We start from the raw sequence: 21,790 nt of genomic DNA, 5'->3' as shown, positions 1-21,790 counted from the left end.
CTTTTCCCTGTCAGCCTAACTTCTGTCAAGCTACAAGTTAGCACAGGAAACAACGAGACAATGTACCAATTCTGCAAATTCTAACACTGAAAGTTGTCCATATCCTGCACACCAGAGCATCCGGAATTTTGCCTAGTGAGAAGCATTTCTTGCAAATGGAAGCAATGAAATGGTTTTGGAAATAAAGTGTTAAATTCCAGCTGCCATTTCTGAGGTCTTTGCTAGCAGCAAAACCTTGCTGAAGAGATGTCAGCACAGAAATGTACAGGAATAAATTTTAAGAGCGCTTCCTGTTCTGATTTAATAATAATGCAACAATCAGAAAGCCTCTAAAAAAAATCCTATTGCAGCAAGCAATGCACGGTGCAAGTATTGGGCTGGCAAACACCAACACCCCAGAGCAAAGGCGCCCCTCCTGCTTGTGCCCGGGACAGGTAGGCTTCCTCCAGGTCACTCACAGAAGCAGCCCTTCTTGCCTGCTCGTTTGGAGAAGCAGCACTCTTCACTGTCTTCTCTCAGGCTGCTGGTGTTAAGGACTGTCCCTAGACACATTTAAGGACAAACTCTATTGGCGTCATAGAGCTGTCCTCTACTAACCACCAGTGTACACATAGAGAGAAGGAGCTCCCCACACTTCGCTCTTCTGCAAGAACAAATATTTTCAAGCCCATGCCTGACGAACAAAAAAACTAGTTAAATCAATATCTGGCTATGTTCACACACACTTCTGTCCTCCACTAAGGATTCCTGATTTTTTAAATCTCATTTCTTGATAATTCCATTTTCTCTGTGCCTAATACACCAGTATCTTCCTCTCCTGGAGCCCATTCACTTCATCGTTATTATAGCTGATACAGAGGCACTCAGGTCAGTCAAGATGAACCAGAGTACCACATCTGCTCCCTAGGCAGCAATACAAAAGTTGTTTCTAATAGAAACGCTGATATAAGCGCAATCTTTCAGGTATAGTAAAGATGAAAGGCATAACAAGAAAACACTCAAAGGACATGAGAAAATAGAAGATTAGAGAATATTTCCCAGAGACAGGAAGGTAAATGAGCACTTCTATTTATACTTTGTTAGTCCTTTTTCTTCAGCTTATTGAACAATATTTGTCCATATTATGGTCCTTTTTATTACATAATTAATACTACATATGCTACATTATTCCTCAATTGCTCTAAGAAGATCTTAAAGACACTTAAGAGCATTCCCCTTATGCTCCTAACATTTTGTTTTGTGTTTAACCAGCCCCTCAGCTGACAAGCAGACAGACTAAGTTCCCTGTCACTGCTCAAGTGATAATGCCATACAAATAAGTAAGGATACACATGGCAATATTCAAATGCAGCTATGCTTTTACTATTCAAATAATTATCAGGAAAGGGACAAGCAAACCCTTTTCTCCACAAAGCTTGAATAAATGAGCTTTGTGTAGGAAATTCAGAAGAGACTTGAAGGGAAATAAATTCTGCAGTTAATCATTCATCTTGGAGTGGAGTGACTGCTGAGTAGCTCTGCTGCCCATTGTAAAGCTTTTCAGTTGTCATAATTACTACATGGTGTTAGACCCATGGGTCTGTACAGCTCTAGTTTTGCTGGTCATGTCCCTAGTTTGCATCATTAGACTGAATTTTCCCTAGTCCAGCCACCCAAAGAAAGGCATAGAGGATTACCGCACTACTGCATGTATGAATACCCTGTCCATATCCTGATTTGTACCTTTTCCTTTTTTCTTTTTCCTCACAGCTAGCTGTGTTCAATGCCTAGCAAGACATTTCCCTTTAGGATATTATCACGAACAAGCAAAGATTAGCTATGGAAACTGCATGCATGATAAGAACACTATACAAGTGAGTATTACCTCAGCAACATGAACTTAATTATTTTGATAACATTGGAAAGGTTATTTCTCCACTTTTGAAGAGACAAGCTCTGCATATTTTTTAAAGGCAAAACTTAAACCTATAACTGGAAAGCTTTGATCTGCTCTTCAATACAGTATATAAAAGGTTTATGGATTTCATCAAAACTGATTAGTTTATTGTCTAGACCACAGATTATTTTTCATAAGATTTCTTGTCATATCTGTGAGCCATTCCTGTAATGATGGATGAGACTAGTGCCTTAAAATCATCATTTTCTGTGTCAGCAGGGAAACTCACTGAACCCTGTTAGATGGAATATCACCTCCTCCCCTGCAGCCTTATAATGTAAGGGCATAATCTGTTCTCACAGGGGTATACGGGAGCCCAGGATTGAACCTACACATAACTAAAGCATTGTTATTCGGGGAAAGAATATGAATTACACAGTTATTACAGGAGTTTTAAACTTTTGCTTGGATAAGCTGAAATTGCTACTGAAACATTGCACCAACCATAGTCTTCGACATTCAAATCAGAGCCCATGATTTTGGCCCTTCTGAGAAATGGCATTCCTAGAAATAGTGTCTGTCAATGTTAGTTTTATTCTCTCATAAAATGAGAACTATGTATCATGTGAACCATAAGTGTCGAGTAAAATCTGTATTCAGTTTGCAAAGAAGTGAAATTGTGTACCTTCTGTAATTTCAGGCCAAATATTAGAGCTGAACATGCCGTACAGTTGATTCTATGCACACAAATAAATCACAGTTTATACATGTATGGCCCTTGAAACACATTTTTTTCTGCAATTTTAGAGACAAGACGACTAACTATGCATACAATGGGAAGATCATTTATTTGTAATCATTCTTTTCTGCAGTAGAATTAAAGACACATAGTAATGGACCACACAGAACTAGGAATAAACCACTGCCAAAGGTATCAACAGTTTTCACTTTTATCACTTATCACTTAGAAAAATCTGCTTACTGCTTCTATATTCCTCTATATGCTTTCAAAGAGAAACATTGAATACACTGGTTCACATTTCATTTTTAACAGTTAATTGCTGCATAAATATGTAGCATAAAGAAAAGCACAGATATAGAATTGTTCTGAAGTATTCACTTGCCTCTTTATTTACATTTCTTATACAGCAGATACATCTGAAAGACCTACTCTGAAATGACTCTAAAGTAAGGCAAAGTTAAATTTCCCCAGAGAGGGTCTGAACCAGAAGTTTAAACTCCTCATCACTTTGAAGGCAATAGAACTGACGTTTATTGCTGTGCCATGCCAAACTACAGCCCCACCTCTGGATAACTAAAGACTATATGGCAGATGGATGCTTTAAGAACCTTCCCCAGAGCCTGCCAGTGCATATTGTGTTGTCTGTTTAGATGATAAACTCCTGGAAAGGCCCGGACCTGTACATTTTTCTGTGTTTTGTGCAGCTTTACTCTTTATAGGGTTTAAAATAATCATCACGATTAATCCATAGATAAACTACCCTAAGGAAGCCAATGTTGCTTGCCCTGCAAGAGCATGGCCTCAAATGTGGCATAAATACCATTTGCTCCCCATTATTTACAATGCCTCTTATGGTTCCCCAGGGAGCCATGCATCCAAGGCCTAATTCATGGGTCTCACAGGGGAGAGGAGCACCAACTTTACTGGATTGTGAATTAGGCCACTGATAGGTAACACCCCCAAAGCCTGCAGGCTGACATTATATATGTGTATGTGTATACCTCTGTGTCTCCCACAACATCTACCCATGCTATCAGGCCCTACTGAACATAAGTAAACCTTTGCCAACTTCCTGACCAAAGCTACCTGCAGAATCAGCCAGAATACTGCATTTTGCAAGTGTTGAATGTCCATCAACTTGCTCTTTCCATTCCAGTTATCACCCTCCTTTGTGTACTTGTAGAAAAACTGGCCCCTTTGCAATGTCACAAAAACCTCAATTCTTGCAATGTTAAAAAACAAAAAGTAATGTTATCATGAGTTATCAAATGACTGTGATTTTCACTACTGTGATTTTCCCTATCTACTGCTTTCACAATAATTGAAGTAATAGTGACTTTTCCAATAGAAGAAAAAAAACCCCAAAACCAAAAACACCCCCCAAAAATATCTAAGTCATTGCTGACAGAGAGATTAAATTTATTTTCAGTATTTCAATCTTTTTCTACTTAATTTGGTGGTATGAAAGGACATTTAATGTTGCAGAGCCATTGTGCATACCAAGCCACATGTGCCTGTGGGCATTGCACCAACAAATTGTATGGTCGTTGTCATAACACTCTATTCACTAATTTATAACTAAACCATAGGACTTAAATATAAATTCATTGATGACTTTTGGAAGGTGAATGGCATAGGTAAATATATTTTGCTAAATACATACAGTTCCTGTTCTTTGGTATTTATAATTATGTAACATGACTTTCAAATACCTTCAACTGTGCAGTGGCAAATTAGCTCCATTATCTAACTGGCTGAAGTAAACACCCCATCCGTAAAGCCTTCCTTGGGCAAGGGGCTTCCTTCTCATTTGTGGTTAACAGGACATGAAAGCACAGATTAAAACAAATACAAAGAGGGAAGAGAACAGGAAAAAGACTTGCCAAAGGAGATACATATAATATGTACCTATATATTATAATATTATATGTATCATCTCTTTTATATATTATTATTATATGTATATGTATTTCCTGTATCTCCTGTACTGCTTGTTGGAACAGTAAATTCCTGGCAGGGCTCGCGCTGGTATCTTTTGCTGTGCTCTCTCCATAGCACTGAATCTTACTTCCAATGTTTAGAAATTATAATTGTGGCAAAGTCTCTAAACAAAAGAAACTCAGTATAGCTTGCCCCGCTGGTGTAGAAAACACTATCCATCCGCATATCACAACATACAGTTTGAATTCTGAATTAATGTCACATGAAAATAAAACAAAGTCTAATTCTCATCTGTATTGGGTTTGTGTGGAAAGGTTTGGGGGGAGCTACAGGGATGGTTTCTGTGAGAAACTGCCAGAAGCTTCCCTCATGTCCAACAGAGCTAATGTCTGCTGGCTCCGAGACAGACCCACCACTGGCCAAGGCAGAGCCCATCAGTGACGGTGGTAGCACCTCTGGGATAACATATTTAAGAAGGGGAAAAAACCCAAACCCAAACCTGCAGCTGGAGAGAGCAGTTGGAGTATGCGAGTGTATGTGAGAGAAACAGCTTTGCAGACACCCAGGTCAGTGCACAAGGAGCGGAGGAGGTCTCCAGGCACTGGAGCAGAGATTCCCCTGCAGCCCGTGGTGCAGCCCATGGTGAGGCAGGCTGTGCCCCTGCAGCCCAGGGAGGATCCCACACCGGAGCAGGGTGTTGCCTTAAGGAGGCTGTTACCCCGTGGGAAGTTCGCGCTGGAGCAGGCTCCTGGCAGGACCTGTGGTCCCGTGGAGAGAGGAGCCCACGCTGGAGCAGGTTTGCTGCAGGACTTGTGACCTCACAGGGGACCCATGCTGGAGCAGTCTGTTCCTGAAGGGCTGCACCCATGGAAGGCACCCGCGCTGGAGCAGTGTGTGAAGAACTGCAGCCCGTGGGAAGGACTCACGTTGGAGAAGTTCATGGAGGACTGTCTCCTGTCGGAGGGACCCCCCACTGGAGCAGGGGAAGAGTGTGAGGAGTCCTCCCTGAGGGGGAGGGAGCAGCAAAGACAACATGTGATGAACTGACTGCAACCCCCATTCCCCGCCCTGTGCCACCTGGGGGAAGGAGGTAGAGAAAATTGGGAGTGAAGTGAAGCCCGGGAAGAAGGGAGGGGTTTGGGAAGGAGTTTTAAGATTTCTTTTTATTTTCTCATTACCCTACTCTGATTTGATTGGTAATAAATCAAATTAATGTTTCGTCAAGTCAAATTTGTTCTGCCTGTGACAGTAACTGGTGAGTGATCTCTCCCTGTCCTTACCTCCACCCACCAGCCTTTCATTATGTTTTCCCGGTCCAGCTGAGTAGGGGAGTGATAGGGCTGCTTTGGTGGGCACCTGGCATCCAGTCAGGGTCAACCTGACACATCACCCCGATATTCCACCTTACAAAACATTTACATACCCAGTAGCCTTTATGCATGAATTACAGCAGCAGTTATTACAATCAATACTGAGTACCTAGCAAATCTGTTAAAGAAAGTCTCTAAAGTAATTAAAAGGATTAATATCTCTGGTTTAATCTATCAAAAAACTAATAATCTCTGTTTTTCTGAGTAGTAAAATCCACTCACATTACATTACATGTATATACACTTGCACTAAAGAAATTTTCAAGTGAGAGAATCTCTCTCACGCTGCACCGAACTGTGAGTCACAAACACTTCCAACAGTTCACGTTCAATTCTTTTCTCTCTTTTTCACAAAGGAATTCATTTCAGTCGAGAACTTAAACAGATGCTTAATACCCTGCGAGCATGTTCCAATACAGCCAGAAAAACAACTATTTACTCTGTGTCATGTTTGAGTTCCATAATATTCATGTTCTGAAAAAGGATAATGAATTCTAAACATTTCCCAATAAATGTAACTATATTCCTAGGCCTTCCTCAACAGGAATATTCTATGAGCTCCACACATGTCAATCAAATTTTGGTATTAAATTTTACCTTTTGATGATTTAAATCTACTGGACAAACACAGAGTACTCAATGTTGACAGTGTGCCCTCTTTCCTGCTGAGCATGAATAGGTGAACCCAGAAACTTCTAAGGCTACCTTGTAATTCTCTAGCATTAGTCCTATATTCTTGGCCTTAAAATATGATGCTAAAACTGCCTTAAACAGTCAGATGAGGATTCCCCAGCATCAGCCAGGAATGTCAGCTTCTCTCTGGGATGAAGGAGTGTGTGGAGTCAGCTAGGAGCAGGAACAAAGCAATCTAAGAAGTGGAAAAACGGTAGGGGCAGAGATGCCTAAGTGCCTGCTGATTTCAACCAATATAATGGTCCCCATAGGACCAGTTCAGCTGGCTTCAAAAATGGAACAGCTGGAGTCCCCTGCCTTGTGCAGAGGTCCAGTTCAGATCTTGACTGCTTCCTGAGCCAAATGAGGTACGTGTCTGACACACAGTTACACCTGCATACTTAATCTATGAACATGGAGAGGTCCATTCCAAAGAATTCCTGAAAAAGACATATCATACCTTTCAATCACATTCCAAATTACTTCATGGACAAAATAAAAAGAAGAGGAGAGGAAACAGATGTATGATGTAAGATGTAAGACATAGTCACAGAGAAAACTGTCAGGATGAAAACGGGCACATTAAAAGCTCATCTTGTTCTATTAATCTAATGATCTTTTTTTCAGTTCTTTTAACTAGCCTCATCTTTACTGCAGTTCAAATGTAAGGGTCACCACATGTTACTGTTACCAAGCAAAGCTCAAAGATATCTAAAGAGCCATCTTCATAACAGTACACAAATGAAGCATTTAAACAACTCCAACCTCTTGAAAGATATTCATTGAGAAATGTAAGTACCTGTTGTCTCCAAGTGCAGGATCCTTGGGTTTAGCATCACCATCATAAACAAAACGCTCTTGAGAGATCACAATGACATTGTCTGTAGTTTCATTTCCCAAGATAGCGATAACAGGATAACCCATCTGTAGTGTCCACTGATCCATTACTTCTTGGATATTTACAGATTTTCCAACCCTTTTTAAAGCCTTCAAGATAAAAGGAAAGTTTCAATATGTTGAAGCAATAACATCATCCAACATATAAAACTCTTTTGTTTTGGTTTGTTTTGTCCCAGAGACCATACTTAGCTTTTTAAATGAACATCACATATACACACACATTTACACCCAGTACACACACAGTCTACATGATTTAACCAACAGTCTCTGTCCATCTTAAAAGTAAGCGTTGAGCAATCTTGCCAGAGAGGAGAAGGACAGTCAGAAAGTCATGTTTCCCACATCATTCAGGCATTTTTGCTGTAACACAAGAAACAACCTGCTTTGCACGGTTTTAACAAGAGCCACAGAAATACTGGGTGGCTGTGTCCAAATGATATTCTTGACCAACTAGAGTTAAAAAAGACTCAGTGTTAGTTGATGTAGGGTACCTACAATGATACACATTCAAAGGGCCTGATTTCTTAAAGTACAGAGCTTCTCTTCTGAGAATCAAATGACTAGTTTTTTGAAAATATTGTCCCTCGTGTCCAAAGTAAGGCTATGAATACCAAGATAACCTCAGCTGTTTCATAAACTGCACCTGTCACAACACATGGAAGATTAATGTGTTCATATTTGATACCATATGTCAATAAAAATGATGTTTTATAAGTGGATTTTCATCTGAAACAAAAAAAGAAACTATGGCATCATGGGAGATGAGACTGGGTATGAGGAGAAGGACAGCTATCATTTATTCTTCAGTGACGGAAATATCCCTAACTGCCAAACAGTCCCAGATCACAGACTGAGCAACCTCTGATGAGTACAAGCAGAACCCAGCAAGAAGTCTTCGGAACTGAAGCTGCAATTGCAAAGTATTAGGAACAAAGCAGCTGGCAACAAACATGCTTACAGATGAGGCAAACAGAATTATTAGCCTTAAGAATAGACTTGAGCATACAGTATAGTTGTAGTGGTTATACATAATACAGTCCCAGTTTTGTTCTATTTTATTAGCTGTGGGTTCTGCTGTTCTTTCCATATTATGCTCATCCCTCTGACATCGCATCACCCAGAACGGATCACCTGGCTTTAACAGAAGAAGACACCAGGTGAAAAGTAAGAAATATTTTTGCAATGGCATTCAACTTCAAATTAAGACATAGATTTAAGAGCCTGACTGTGTGTTACATGTCTCAACTCTCATTAACAGTCAATGTAGGCTCAGTTCAGTTGCCCACACATAGGTGGTTAACGTCATTTGACCTGCCACTCCAGAAGAGCACAAATTACCCCACAGATCTTGTGACAAATTGATTAGATCCACCTGAATGTAAACAAGAAATTTAGGTATGCTTGGCTCACTTTATGAAAATCAAACTCTGCGCTTATAGATCTCTAGACTGTGTTTTAGAAACTAAAGCCAAGCTTGGGCATAGCAACCAAAGGGAGCATGGACATAGCAACTATAAGTCTCTACAGCATGCAAAATGTTACAGTAAGTAGTTATCTGTTTACACCAAACTTTAAAGCTTTAACAGTTTTATCATTCACACAACTCATAATTTCATACAAAATCACAAACATATGGCATGTAAATGCCAAAGCTCAGCATTTTATTGTGCTTTCCAGCTTATGAGCCTCAGCATGCTGCCACTGAAGTCAATGATAGCACATTCCATGAAGTATCTTTTACTGAACATCAGTGACATAGCACAAGCAAGGAAATATATTTTAACAAAACAAAGAATAGAAATCCTGCAAAACCCCTATTTTATTGTTGTCACTAGGTTAACTCCAATGGAATTTCTTTGCATCAATTTTTATATTTGCTCTGGGGTCTGAAGACCTCAATATGCACTATTCACTCCTAACCTCACCAAGAAAAATATGACTGCAAATTTTTGCTTCTCCCTCACTGCAATAGATTAAAGCTTTTTACCTTTGACAGTGTGTTCCAGAGATCATTTCTGGCTGCATTGCCATACTTGTGAATGGTTAAATAGTCCTACAGAGATAAAATAAAAACACAAATCAGTATTACCATACACAAGCCAAACAACTAGAGCTGTGAATCACTGTTATTGGGAGTTAAATCACATCAATATTTGCATTTGTCAAAAATCTAGAAATATACATTATGGTCATCCTAAGGGAGAAAATAAACAGTTTCTTAACCTAGTTTACAATGCAAAGATTGCTGCTAAAAATTTCATTTATGGCATTCAATGCTCTTCCTTTTCTGCCTAAGTCACTCTATAAGCTAAATATTTTGAATATACATTTAAATTACTTGTCTAACCTCAGAAGGGGTTCCTAGGTAATTCCCGGCAATGAAAGGAGAAGCTGCCGAATCACAGTTGCAGTTCCTATTTTAGCAGGTAATTCTGCATCTAGTGTCAAAAATTTGCTCACTCGGGTGACAGATATATTTGCTACAAATATTTAACTAAGCAGTAGCCTACCTGAACTACAAACCCTTATGCAGGCAGATCCTGATGCTTCACTATCACAATACATCATTCTGGCAACTGGGGTTGTAACAGGTTATCACAAAGGGTCTCCACAACAGGGAGTGGTGGAAGAGGGGTCACAGGTACCCAACTCTGTGCTTGTGCTTATGTGTGTTTTCATGACATATGTGACTGAAGAGGTTACAAACTGAATACTTTCACTTATTCAGCTGCAGTAACAACGACTGAGGGTCCATTCTTCTCTCATAGCAGCCAGAAAGCTGATCCCTGGTAAGCTACCATCATATTAAATTAACTTCCCAAATTAATAGTTTAATCATATAACCAGGTTAGGTCTGGGCCTATCAGGCACAAAAGGTTTCCAATTTTTGTAGAGACAACACTGTTAGTTTCCCACCATTCTGTGTCCCTAGAGAGCTCATTCAATTACAGAAATGAAATTCAACAATGATTATTTGCATAACATACATTTCAAGCATTTTGATTGGAAGAATTCAGTGAAAAAACACATCAGAGGTTGTAAATCAATGGGTTCTCCTGCATTTGAATTTCTACCATCTCCATTTTACACAACGGCTGGAGACAAACCCTAATTTACAGCACAATGATAAAACTGGGACAAATTTGCTGACTCTGTTATCTGTGCTTTGTGTGAAGTAAGATACTTTGGGAATAATTAGTATTTGGAAAGCAAATTTTCTGATACACAAATTGTAGCACCTGTGACAGATTTAGCTTTTGTCAGCCAACTCATAGTACAAGAAGCAGCAACTCCCATTTAATCACAGACTAGGAAGGCTGAATGAGAACACTGACTCTGTAAATGCAGTGCCGAGTCTTAACAATGTCATGAGACTAACTTGGAAAAAAAAGTCAATATTATACAGGCTGCACCCACAGCACACTGTGCTTCCATTTTGTCTAAAAATACAGAATCATTTAAGGCACAGTGAAATATTCAATAGCTTTCAAAGCTGAAGATGTTGAATTGCAAATTAAAAAGCTAAAATAGGAATAAACAAAAGTGGGACAAGGTAAATAAATAACAACAAATACACTTGTGCATTCTAAGCGGTACTAGAAAATGTTGCATTTATTGGTCCTTCTGAGAGCTGCTTTCAGAATTATAACACAGCAAAATAAAACGGGTGGAACGCTTGAGGATTTGCTTCATCCAGGCAATAATCCTGTTTACCAATCTAGCATTAGACATCAAATTTTACTAATTTTACTTTTACATTTTGTGTTCAGAAGGACTGCAAAGAGATGAAATGCTTCCACCCTTTTGGTTTTTTTTTTCTCTCAATACACAGACTAGGAAGTTTAGATGTGGCTCGCTGCTCAGTTAAACAATTTATTACCCTCCAATCTACCATGTTTATCACACAAAAGAAAACAAAAAGAATCCTATCAATTACCACAAAATAAGAAAACACAATGACAAGCTCAACATACGAGTACAACTCTGGTACCATATAACTTGATTGTCCACTTTATCATCATTCATGAAAGCTGTATATACACAGCATCAAACTAGGAGAGTCATCAAATGCATACTACACAAAAAGCAGTCCTAAGTGAGAGTTTGCATCAAAATATGTTTCCAATAGTAAATCTACATTGCAACCCAAAATCTGAGTGCATTTTCTACAAGAGCTTAAGGTTACTGAACCAGGTCCCATCAAACTTTCTCATATATCAGTATCCTGTTTTCAACAACCAGTAACAGACACCTAGAAAGGATATCAAACAGGAGAAGCATACAATGAGACTTCTCCAGTATGCTCAAGCATACAATGAGACTTCCCCAGTATGCTCTCCCATTATCCAGCACTTCATAGAATCATAGAATAGTTAGGGTTGGAAAGGATCTTAAGATCATCTAGTTCCAACCCCGTAATGGCATGAGGAATCCTAAGCAAATTAGTATCTTTGTATTTAATAGTTATCTTCCGTGAATTTGGCCAGTCGCTTTCTGAACCCATATAAATGCTTAGCATTTGCAACATCTTAAAAAAAAAAGCATTTCCCACTTCAGTGATCTGTGGTGTGAAGATATCTGCTTCAAACATCTGCTCATCTGCTGGTTTCATCAGTTGTTCCTTAGTTCTGGCACTAGAAGACACAATGCATTACTGTTGCCTACTTCAGTCTCTCCAATCCATTCATGTTTCTACAGATCTGTATCGTATATGTCTTCATATGAGAGCTTGGGTTTTTACTGAGAACACCACCAGACACAATGACCCTACCACTCCCAGATATGCTGCAAAGTTACATTTTCTTACCAACATTCAAGCTTCAAAGCTAGCTAGGGTTACCATGACCTAGCCTGAACTTTCACTACGAAATTATCAGCCCCTCTTGACGTACCTTTCATGGACAGGCAGTCAGCTTGAAAAGGAAGAGAAAAGGCTTGTATATATCAGCATCAAATACGTCACAGGAAGTATTCAAATAGAAACCAAACATCTACAACATACCCTGCTTTTCTGTTCTAAGGGTGGAACAAGCAGGAACACAATCCATTTTTCCTCCTGGGGACCCATACCTAAGTCTTAAATAGCTTGCAAAGGGGCAGAAGACATGTTCTTATTCACTGTAACTCTCCAGGAAAGGAGAATTCGCCACCCCTTTGCCTTTACATTGAATAGAAAAGAACTAAAGCAAACAGAAGAAATGCAAGCCACAGAACAAAAAAGGAGGATGGCACTGAAAACACAGCTGCCTGAATCTAAGCTGCGCTCAGGACAGCTCCAAAGGAGGTAAAGTGACTTAAAGCCACTTTCTCATAAACACAAATACCCAGAACCATCTGGCTGCAAGGCTGCTTCCCATCATAAACTCGAAAGTCTATCACTTACAAAAGCTTTTCCAACAACTGAAGCATGCTGGAGCATGAAGATACACTTCAGTCATCTTCCTTTCAGCTATAACCCTATAGTATGTGTGAGGAGAAAAGATGGCAAGAAAACCTCTTTAATAACCCAAGACTCAGGACTGCTCTTTTACAACTCTCCCTTTCTCCTTCACTGTAATGCCACTTTTAAATTTTTTCTTTGTCATGGGGAAAATAGAAAGAGAGTTCACAAACCCTGGTACAGTGTCGCTCATAATCAGAGACACACACAAAAGTGATCATTTCAGTTTACATTTTCAGCAATTCTCTTGTAATAATATTCTTAATATCTTGGCATTAAAAAATGAAGCCACTCTTTGGCAAAAGGAATAACAGATTATGATCCCTTCCCCTCTATAAATAATAATAACAATAATAATAAAATCAATGTGGTTTTGACACGTGTTTTAGTAATTTTTAACATAAAATAGAATTTTTTTAAAATCCAGAATATGTCATTGCCATGAAAACAAAGTCCAATTACTGCACAACCAAAACCTAAGATCTTGAAAAAAACCCAACAGATTTAGACTATAAAGTTTTGTCAAATAGCAATCTTAACCCCCCCCAAAAAAATAAAAGGTTCAATGTTTTTGATATTATTTTATTACTTGAATACTGAAGCAGATAGCTTGAACAGTAGTAGAAATACTACAGTGAAAGTGCTAAAGGTTTTCGAAAGATGTTTTTAGTAATGCTGTATTGATTAAGCTTGCAGGCCTCTTATTGTACTAGACTTTCTTAAGAAAAAGAGATTATTTAGAAGGAAAAAGTCTTTTATCCCTTTGCAATCTTAGTTCTCGCAGTACTGCTAGGGACTGAGCCTCTTGGTTTCAAAAAAATGAACTATCCCACCATCCAAACATGGTAATGCTCACAACTAATAAAAGGTAGTGACTGATAAATGCACAGAAGTTGAACAAGGGGAAATAAGTCTCCAAACATGTATCTTGTTTTCAGGAGAGACTTCAGATCTATAACCAGGAACTGAAACATCAATTCTAAGACCAAACTCCTTCCTCAGTTTATCCGTATGAAGTTGATTACTTGGTGGAACAGGTCACGACCTACATGAGTGGTGCTGAGATCTGAAACAGATTAACATTGAGTAACTTACCTTTTCTCCTAAAGATAACTGAGAAATCCCATTACATCAGATGAGTGAGGAAAAAGTAGTAAAATATGGCATCAAATTCTTGTGGCTACATTGCTCTGAATGCCCTCATTTCTCAGTGATCAGGAAACAGCAGCCTTGCTCTATCTCTCTCTTTTGTATTTCACTCATATTCCTGGTGCAAATCCTCCTCCCTTCAGCCTACAGTATGTTCTTGTTGAACAGTTTTATACAAGACTGTTGTAACTCACCAAAGATTTAAAGCTACTAATAAAAACATTTATTTTAGGCGGAAATCAGGCTCTAAGGCTCTGGCTATCAAACCCAGCATGCTTGTTTTCCCAGAAATTTGTATACTTAATCTTAAGCCACCAGATACCAGCCACCAGACTCACTGACTACAACATGCCACCTTTTTTCCCCCCTTTCCTTTACACTGCTAACATCAAAGCTTCCATCACATATTATCTTGACATTGCCTAACATTTAAATAAAAAAAGCTTGGGTGAGGGTCAGAGGGAATAAGGTATTGCATAGGTTTCCAATGGTGAATAGCAAACAAGAGGGAGTGAGAACATTGGTAAAGCATTACCAGCAATCTACAAAGAAGTGAAAATTCCTGTAAGTGAGTGAAACTTGAATAAAACAGCTAAAATAGCCAACAAGGTTTGCAGTATTTGTCAGCTGTAAAACAGGCCAACCCTTGAGAAAGAAAGAGCCTTAAGGAAAAGAAGTGATTGTCCTCTTGGCTGGGCAGTAAGAGCAGTAGAGTACAAAATAGGAGTAGGTAAATTCACCTTAGCAGTCATGGTAAACATTGTATAAGGCAAATTAGATGGGGGTTATCTCTATTTGCGTCAGAATCAATTTGTACCAGTTAGTCAAGCTGCAGAGCTACCTCCAAATGGAAAGAACAGCTGTGATCAGACCACTTATCAAAGCAGTACTGCAAAGCCAGCTAAGAAAAAACTTGGGAGCAGATTTTTTCCATGTAAGGTAAGCCAAGCAACTTCTTCACCTTCTACATTAGTTTTACTAAGAGTGCCCAAAACTGCTTCCAGGCAGTCTCGTCAGAAACTGCCAACCTAGAGAATACTCTAAAGTCATTCAATATACTCGAACTTTCATGAGTGAGTTCTACCAGAGGATCAAAAATGTTGATATCCTTCCATACTTTAATCTACTATTGCATTAAAATGTGTTCCTCCAACAAAAAATTAAGTCGCTCTCTGGCCAACAAGCCAAGAATTAAACTAACAAAGCATTTCAACCTACAGTAACAAAAAACAGCATCAAAATTATGTTGAAACAGCAAGCACATAAGGAGCATAAGGCCATGCCTGCAGTAGAGATAATCCCCACCTACTACTAAAATTATCACATCTGTTTTATATACAGATGCAGTATCAAATGCATTCCTGTATCTTCCTTTAGCTAATAATTTTGGTGGTACAGCCAGACAAAGTATCTTCCACAACCTCTGCTCCTCCTTGTCCCCATCCCCCTGTTTGTGAGGCTACCTGGCAAACCAGACCTCTGAAATAACCTGTATGGGATGTAAATCTCTCATTCTGCACCAAGGACACCCTTTCCTCCTTGACCAAGTTACCAAAAAGGACTCCAAACTCTTCCACTGGTACAAGTGAAGCGGTGCTGGGTGGCAATGCATGGATGGGAACAAGCAGCTGGACGCAGCACTGAGCAAAACAGAAGGGTGGTTTCCTAAGCCAGTGCCCTGTCCAAGTATGTGGCAAGTATTATGAAAGAGACTAGACAGAAACACAGTGGTGATTTCAGAATACAGTTAATAGAAAGATTACCAATGTATTAGATTTAAAGTAAACAAAAAGTTTATTTTGTAGAGCATTTCTCTAGAAATGATAATTCAAATGTTCTTTTCAACTAATGGTGGATGGTATCATTCCTCATCAATAGGCTAAGTAGGCTAGTTAACTTCATTAAACTTTATGTATGGACACTGTCATTAAAAGCTGAAGTGACTTAAAGTCACAATGAAAATGCTATCCTGAATTAAGTAAATGAAATAACAGTTAACTTCAAAGTTCCCACATGGGGCTATAATGTGGTTTAACTAATCCAATTACAATTCACACCATCAGCTACTTTGAACTTCTGTGTGTCTCTGTATAAACACAGCTTAAATCTCGTCTACTTGGCATTAAAAATAAAACTCTGAACTAAAATTTTACACCACTTTGAACAATCAAAGAATTTAGCTATTAAGGATAATATTTTTTTTTCTCCATATTTCTAATAATTCTACACAGGAGCTACCTGTTGAATGTCTTCCATATAGACATTTATTGGGTTCCATATTTTAACTGATTAGTAATTCTACCTGCCTCTTCATTTTTTGAAAGTGATGACCCTGTAAAACCTTCAGGCCTGTCAGATAGGACTCTGGACTTTTTAATGTATTTACTCTTCTCCAAGTCTTTTTTGTCTTTTTCTCTAAATAATAATCCATAAGAATTATTTTATCTGCTCCATATACAATCACATTTTCTCAATTGCTAATTCATCCAGCTTGCATTTTTACCATTAGCTGCAGTAAGCAATTAAAAATACTTGAGAGCAAGTCACACTTCTAGTGTTCCCAGTAACTCTACTGTGGTACCACAGGAAAGCAGTATTCAAAATGTCCACTATTAGGAACATCTTAGCTAACTTCTAGATTCAACCTCACAAATAGGTAAAAAGAAGTTACAAAAAAGCCCGAGTCATGTGCAACATACTTCAGAAGCATCATGCAAGTACTCACTTCAGCTATATTTTGCCTTTTCTTTGGGCTGCTATCTCAGTCAATGCCTAAAATCCTAGAGAAGGAAATCAGTGGAATCCCACCAACATATACCAGATGAAATTCCAGACCTTTATTTTCAAAAGATATATTTAGATTTTTTTACACACAACAGTGATACAATGCTCACAATCAGAAGCAACTGGAAAATATCCACTGTCATCATGTCATATCTGCAATTAACTCATTACATGCAAACAGCAAGATATAACTACTAATCAGGAAGAGTGACACTGGAACCATACATGGAAATAAATCTTCATTTTTTCTAGAGCCAATGATGCTGAATAAGCCACACAATTATAGTATTTTACTTTGTCCTTTTTCCCTTGCAATTCACAGTAGTCCCATATGCTCTAACAATAATCAGATCAGCAGAAATGACATTTCTGGCATTATATGGGTCAACAGGATTGTCAGCATCTATTTCAGTGGGAGAAGAATTAGGACAATGTTAAGAGTGTGTCATCCATGGTGTTGGAAGTACCATTCATTTAGAGGATGTAGATAGGACGTGTGTCCCGTCCTAACAGCACAACATCCAGCATGCCATCCAGCATGCTGAAGCGTAAGAGAAACCAGTAGGAGAAAGGAAGAGGCAAGAGCCATCATTGAGTCAATCGGTCTGCTTTCTTTGCTTTATCTGCTTCTTGTTGATAAAAGAGCAGTACTGCAAAAATAGAAATAGCCCAACTGAAATCAATATGGCCCTGTCATTTTCATTCCAACACGAAAAAAGAATAAAACCTCAAACCACCATAAGAAACACAATTTTTGCAATTAAAACATCTTCTGCATTGCAACTCAATGAATCAAATGTGAATGGGGCATCTAAAACAGTTTCAAAATTTGTACTCAGAAAAATTTCCAGCTACTTTAAAATATATTCTGCTTTGCTGGGAATTCCTATTAAAAGATCAGAATTATTAAATGGAGAGGTTTATTGCCCTTGTAAAGTTCACCTTCACCTACTAGGTATTAATACGAAGAGGAAGGAGGTTCCATTTTGAAACACAACAGCAATTGCAGTGTTACAGTGGCAAAACAGTTTGCATGCAAAGTCTAAAGGAAACAGTTAGTGGGATTGCAAAGTTATTGCCTAGCAGAGTCTGATGATATCTGCTGCGCAGTGAGACACCTGCTAGTATATTAAGCTTAGCTTTAAAGAAAAATGTATTTGACATTATTTGGTAGTGGTAGTGAACTACTGAGCCAAGAACAAATCTTACAGAAATAAAGTACTCTTTGAAATTGAACTGCATATATTTGACTGAATTTGTACATTAATTTTAGTTCTGCCTTGTGTAGTTGTATAATACCTTTGAACCTAAACCCAGATATTGCTCAATAAATATATTTTTAATGCACACAAAAAATGATGGAATGTTTTGTAGAGATATTTGGATGGCACCTGCTAATTGTGACAGGTTGGCTGCTCATTCCTCTGCATTAATTTTAACTATGCCCAGGGATTGCTAACCAGGCAAAAAATCTCTGCTGTACTTTTTTGTAATACTTTTTTTCTGTAGAAGCCCCAGAATTGGAAAGAAATTAATGCTACTTACTATGAAAAGGTCACCATAAATCACTTGAGAAAACTTATTTTAAGTATGATTGCATGTCACTGTGTCTACTCCACAATGACCTGCAACATTTGTACAGTAACGATGAATAACAGATAGGAAAGTAGTAACAGTGAAGCTTCAACTTTGCCTACAAGTTATTTGTTGTTCGTATCAATTGAGAAGATGTTTCTCATGATGCGAAAGACAATACCGTCACTAAAGTTGTATTTAATTTTGCAAAATGAAGACACCTTAAAAATCATTAGCATTTACATCTGGCTATACGCTACTGTGTCTACCTAGCTACAGTAACTGAACTGTATGTAAAGAAAGTGAAAGGAAAAGGAAGAGGATGAGGGAGAAGAAGGAGTAGGAGGAGAAGGAGTCAGAGAAGAATAAAGTTTTTATGACAGCCTGCTTTATCCAGTAGGGATTAGCTTTTTTCCCAATGTCCTCCATTAGGCTGAGCAGAAGTTGATTTGTTTCATTTCTGACATGCATTAACTGTTAACTAGAAGTTCAATCTTTCAGTCTTTGTGCTGGAAATATCCCCACTGACTTCTAAAGAGCTAATGGAAATTCTGATTGCACAAGGATGGCAGAATTGCACACAAAATGTGTACTTCCAGTGGCCTGTAAAGTCCATTGTGCTACCTCATAGCAACAGAGGCACAGTTGTCACTGAGATCAGGAAAACAGTAAGAAAATATTTTCTTAAATAGATGCTCAGCCCACTGACATTACCTGAGAATTCATACCTATCATTCTTCCTCTTAAGAATTCCTATAACAAAAGTGTAGGAGAACATAGTCATAACTGAATTTCACATGCAACCAAATAAGAAGCTCACTGAAAGCACACCAAGTGAATAGGTACACAGTATCTGTAATATGACTGATGTAACACTGTAACATTGTCATAAATGGCATACTGCTCTGAGGAAACAACAAGTGAAGTAAATCATGGGTTTGTAATTGTTTTGAGGTTTGTAAGAAGCTTTAGCAACAAAGCAATAAAGCAACACTTTATCCTAGCTGAAGGACAGCATGACTTCCTCCTAGTTGAGGCAACACTAACTGTAACCTTGCTTTGAACGTGGGCACCAGGGCCATCACCAGCTATTGAGGTTCAGCAGCATCTACCATGATCACTCCTTGTAACTCTCCCTGCCGGGACCTCCAATGTGGCCAAAATGTAACTGTTAGAGCTGAAATCCTTACCTTCAAAAAGTCAATCTCAGACTGAATTCCTCTCCAAAATTTCAGTCAAAACCAGAGAGAAAGCATGAAAAAATACCACATTTTACCTTTTCTTGTCTCTTTGAAAAGCTCTGCTGTCCCCATGCAATGGAGCACAGGTCTAAAGGTCAGAAGGAAAGTGATCTTGTTTCAGGAACATGCTTTTTGCTAGTACTGGTCAACTTTAGGTGACCTAGCAGCTAGAGACTCTCTCTCTCCCTGTACCAAGGGCTTGCAGCTGCTTAAGCTTTGAGAGAGGTTAGGGCCCCGAAGCAGAAAGCAGAGGAAACCAAAGCTTCTCTTGGCAATCCCCAACAATTGGGGAAAAAACTATCTGTTCCAAACACTCCAGAGACAAAAAGCAGAGCAGAAAGGAGGGAAAGGAGTTAATATAACAAAACAGGAATATTCTGCTAATGCAACACTTCAGAAAAAATCTCTCTCTGTACAGTACCTATGTTAAATTGGGCAAAACCCCCCAGCGGTCATGACAAGTAGTGGCTGTAAGTGCAGGTGCATTACATTCGGCCCCGTGGCCTGATATTTCGCAGTGCTGGACTCTTATGACTGAACCTGATGTGAAGTCTGTTCTGAATATCCGAAGTAGTTTATAATGCTAAATACTTTGACAGAACATTTTCTTGGGTTTCAAAATAGATATAAAAATTTCATGGATCTTTTTTATTTTAATCACACGAGTCCAATTTCCACCCAAAGTGCAGGCACTCTACTCTGAGTTGATTTATTTAAAGCAACATTAATTGTATGATCGACATTATCTGGAGGCCCACCTTGGTGCTGCTGGAGGCCGAGCTGCAGCCATACTGAGCACTCACAGCTGACAATGAAGTCAGTGGAAGCTGCACTTTGAACACATAAACTCTTGTGATCCATAAGTGCTAAGACACATGGGAGGGAAAAGTGCTGCATTAGGCATCTCATATTGCATACTCCACAGTTGTGTAAATTTTAACTTAAATTTCTGTGGGCCTAGATCTCCATTTATAAAATGAGGCTAGCACCACCCCTTCCCTCCTTATGAGGTCTATGTCTTCTATTCACTGACTGTTGCTGATGCACTTTGATACCATACTGGATGGCATTTAAGAAAATTGTATGTAGCAGTTAGGAACTGGGGCTACAAAGCAAATGAAAAGTACACAAAACTGTACAGAAGGACAATTCAGTTAGCACGGTCCACTTTGTGAACTGAATCAGACATTGTCCTATGTAGAAAACACTGGCAAATGTGTAATTAAAAATCCTGGTTAAGGAGCATACGAAAAAAGGAAAAGAATGCAAAGCTAAAATTAACTTTAGTATTTCTCAATAACTGTACATTTCAATTATGTATCTTTAAAGACAGCTCTTTTTTAAACAGAAGGATTTTTCTATACACATAGTATACTCAAATCGTGTTGGATCTAGAGGAAAGTCTTCCATTTTTGATAGTGATATCCAACTTCGGCCCTTTCTATGCTGTACATCTTTAACACTTTCAAATGAAAAAGATATTGTGACACTGCAACTTACAGAAGTTTAGACGTTTATTATGTAAACTTTTACTGACCTACTTCAGTCATGGTGGAAAAAGCTACAGAAAAAGTCCATAAAACTAAATGCATTCTAAAAATGTGAACCTAAAATCCAGAGTGATGTAAATTAGAAGCATGAGAAATGCTGAGGAGCCAGAAAAGGTTAAAGATACTATCAATCTCATATGACATGCAGTGTAGAAAACAATGATGTCAGCTCCTGTGAGATTTCCCATGACTTCCTATGTCCTGCTTTTAATATGCTCAAGTTATCTTGTTGACAACTGCCAGTAGGTAAAAAATAATAAAATTTAAAAAAAAAATAAAGGGATCAGTAGCTACTAACCTAAGGACAGGTCACAGCCAGTACACCCATGGTAATACTTTGATGTTCACCAAGGTCATACACTCTGTGTTCTTCTAAATCAGAGGAGACGGGTGCAGAATTAGCTGAAAAGTACTTTCCCCAACATCTACAAAATGCGCCAACTGCAGTACCAGAGGTACTCCAGCTGCAAAGATGCTCCTGCCTGGTGGCAAAAGTTACACCTTGCCACTGAGCAAAGGAAGACTCCAGGTAGTTCCATATGCACTGTTT

At 38.7% G+C, this 21,790-nt stretch overlaps 1 protein-coding gene across 2 annotated transcripts in view; it reads right to left on the bottom strand.

The window, feature by feature from the left end:
* TRHDE (thyrotropin releasing hormone degrading enzyme) overlaps positions 1-21,790 on the bottom strand; it is a 221,055-nt gene that overhangs the window by 77,233 nt on the left and 122,032 nt on the right. For both annotated transcript variants that reach the window (XM_030480256.2, XM_030480257.1), the window contains 2 exons: positions 9,489-9,554; positions 7,401-7,588 (listed from right to left, as the gene is read on the bottom strand). In XM_030480256.2, coding sequence (XP_030336116.1) covers positions 7,401-7,588; positions 9,489-9,554 — 254 coding nt within the window. The remainder of the gene's footprint in view (positions 1-7,400; positions 7,589-9,488; positions 9,555-21,790) is intronic.

The sequence above is a fragment of the Strigops habroptila genome, chromosome 3, assembly GCF_004027225.2.
Source record: "Strigops habroptila isolate Jane chromosome 3, bStrHab1.2.pri, whole genome shotgun sequence".
NCBI classification, from domain to species: Eukaryota; Metazoa; Chordata; class Aves; order Psittaciformes; family Psittacidae; genus Strigops; species Strigops habroptila.
Note: the sequence above shows the minus strand (reverse complement) of the source record. Positions and strands in the feature narration are given on the sequence as shown.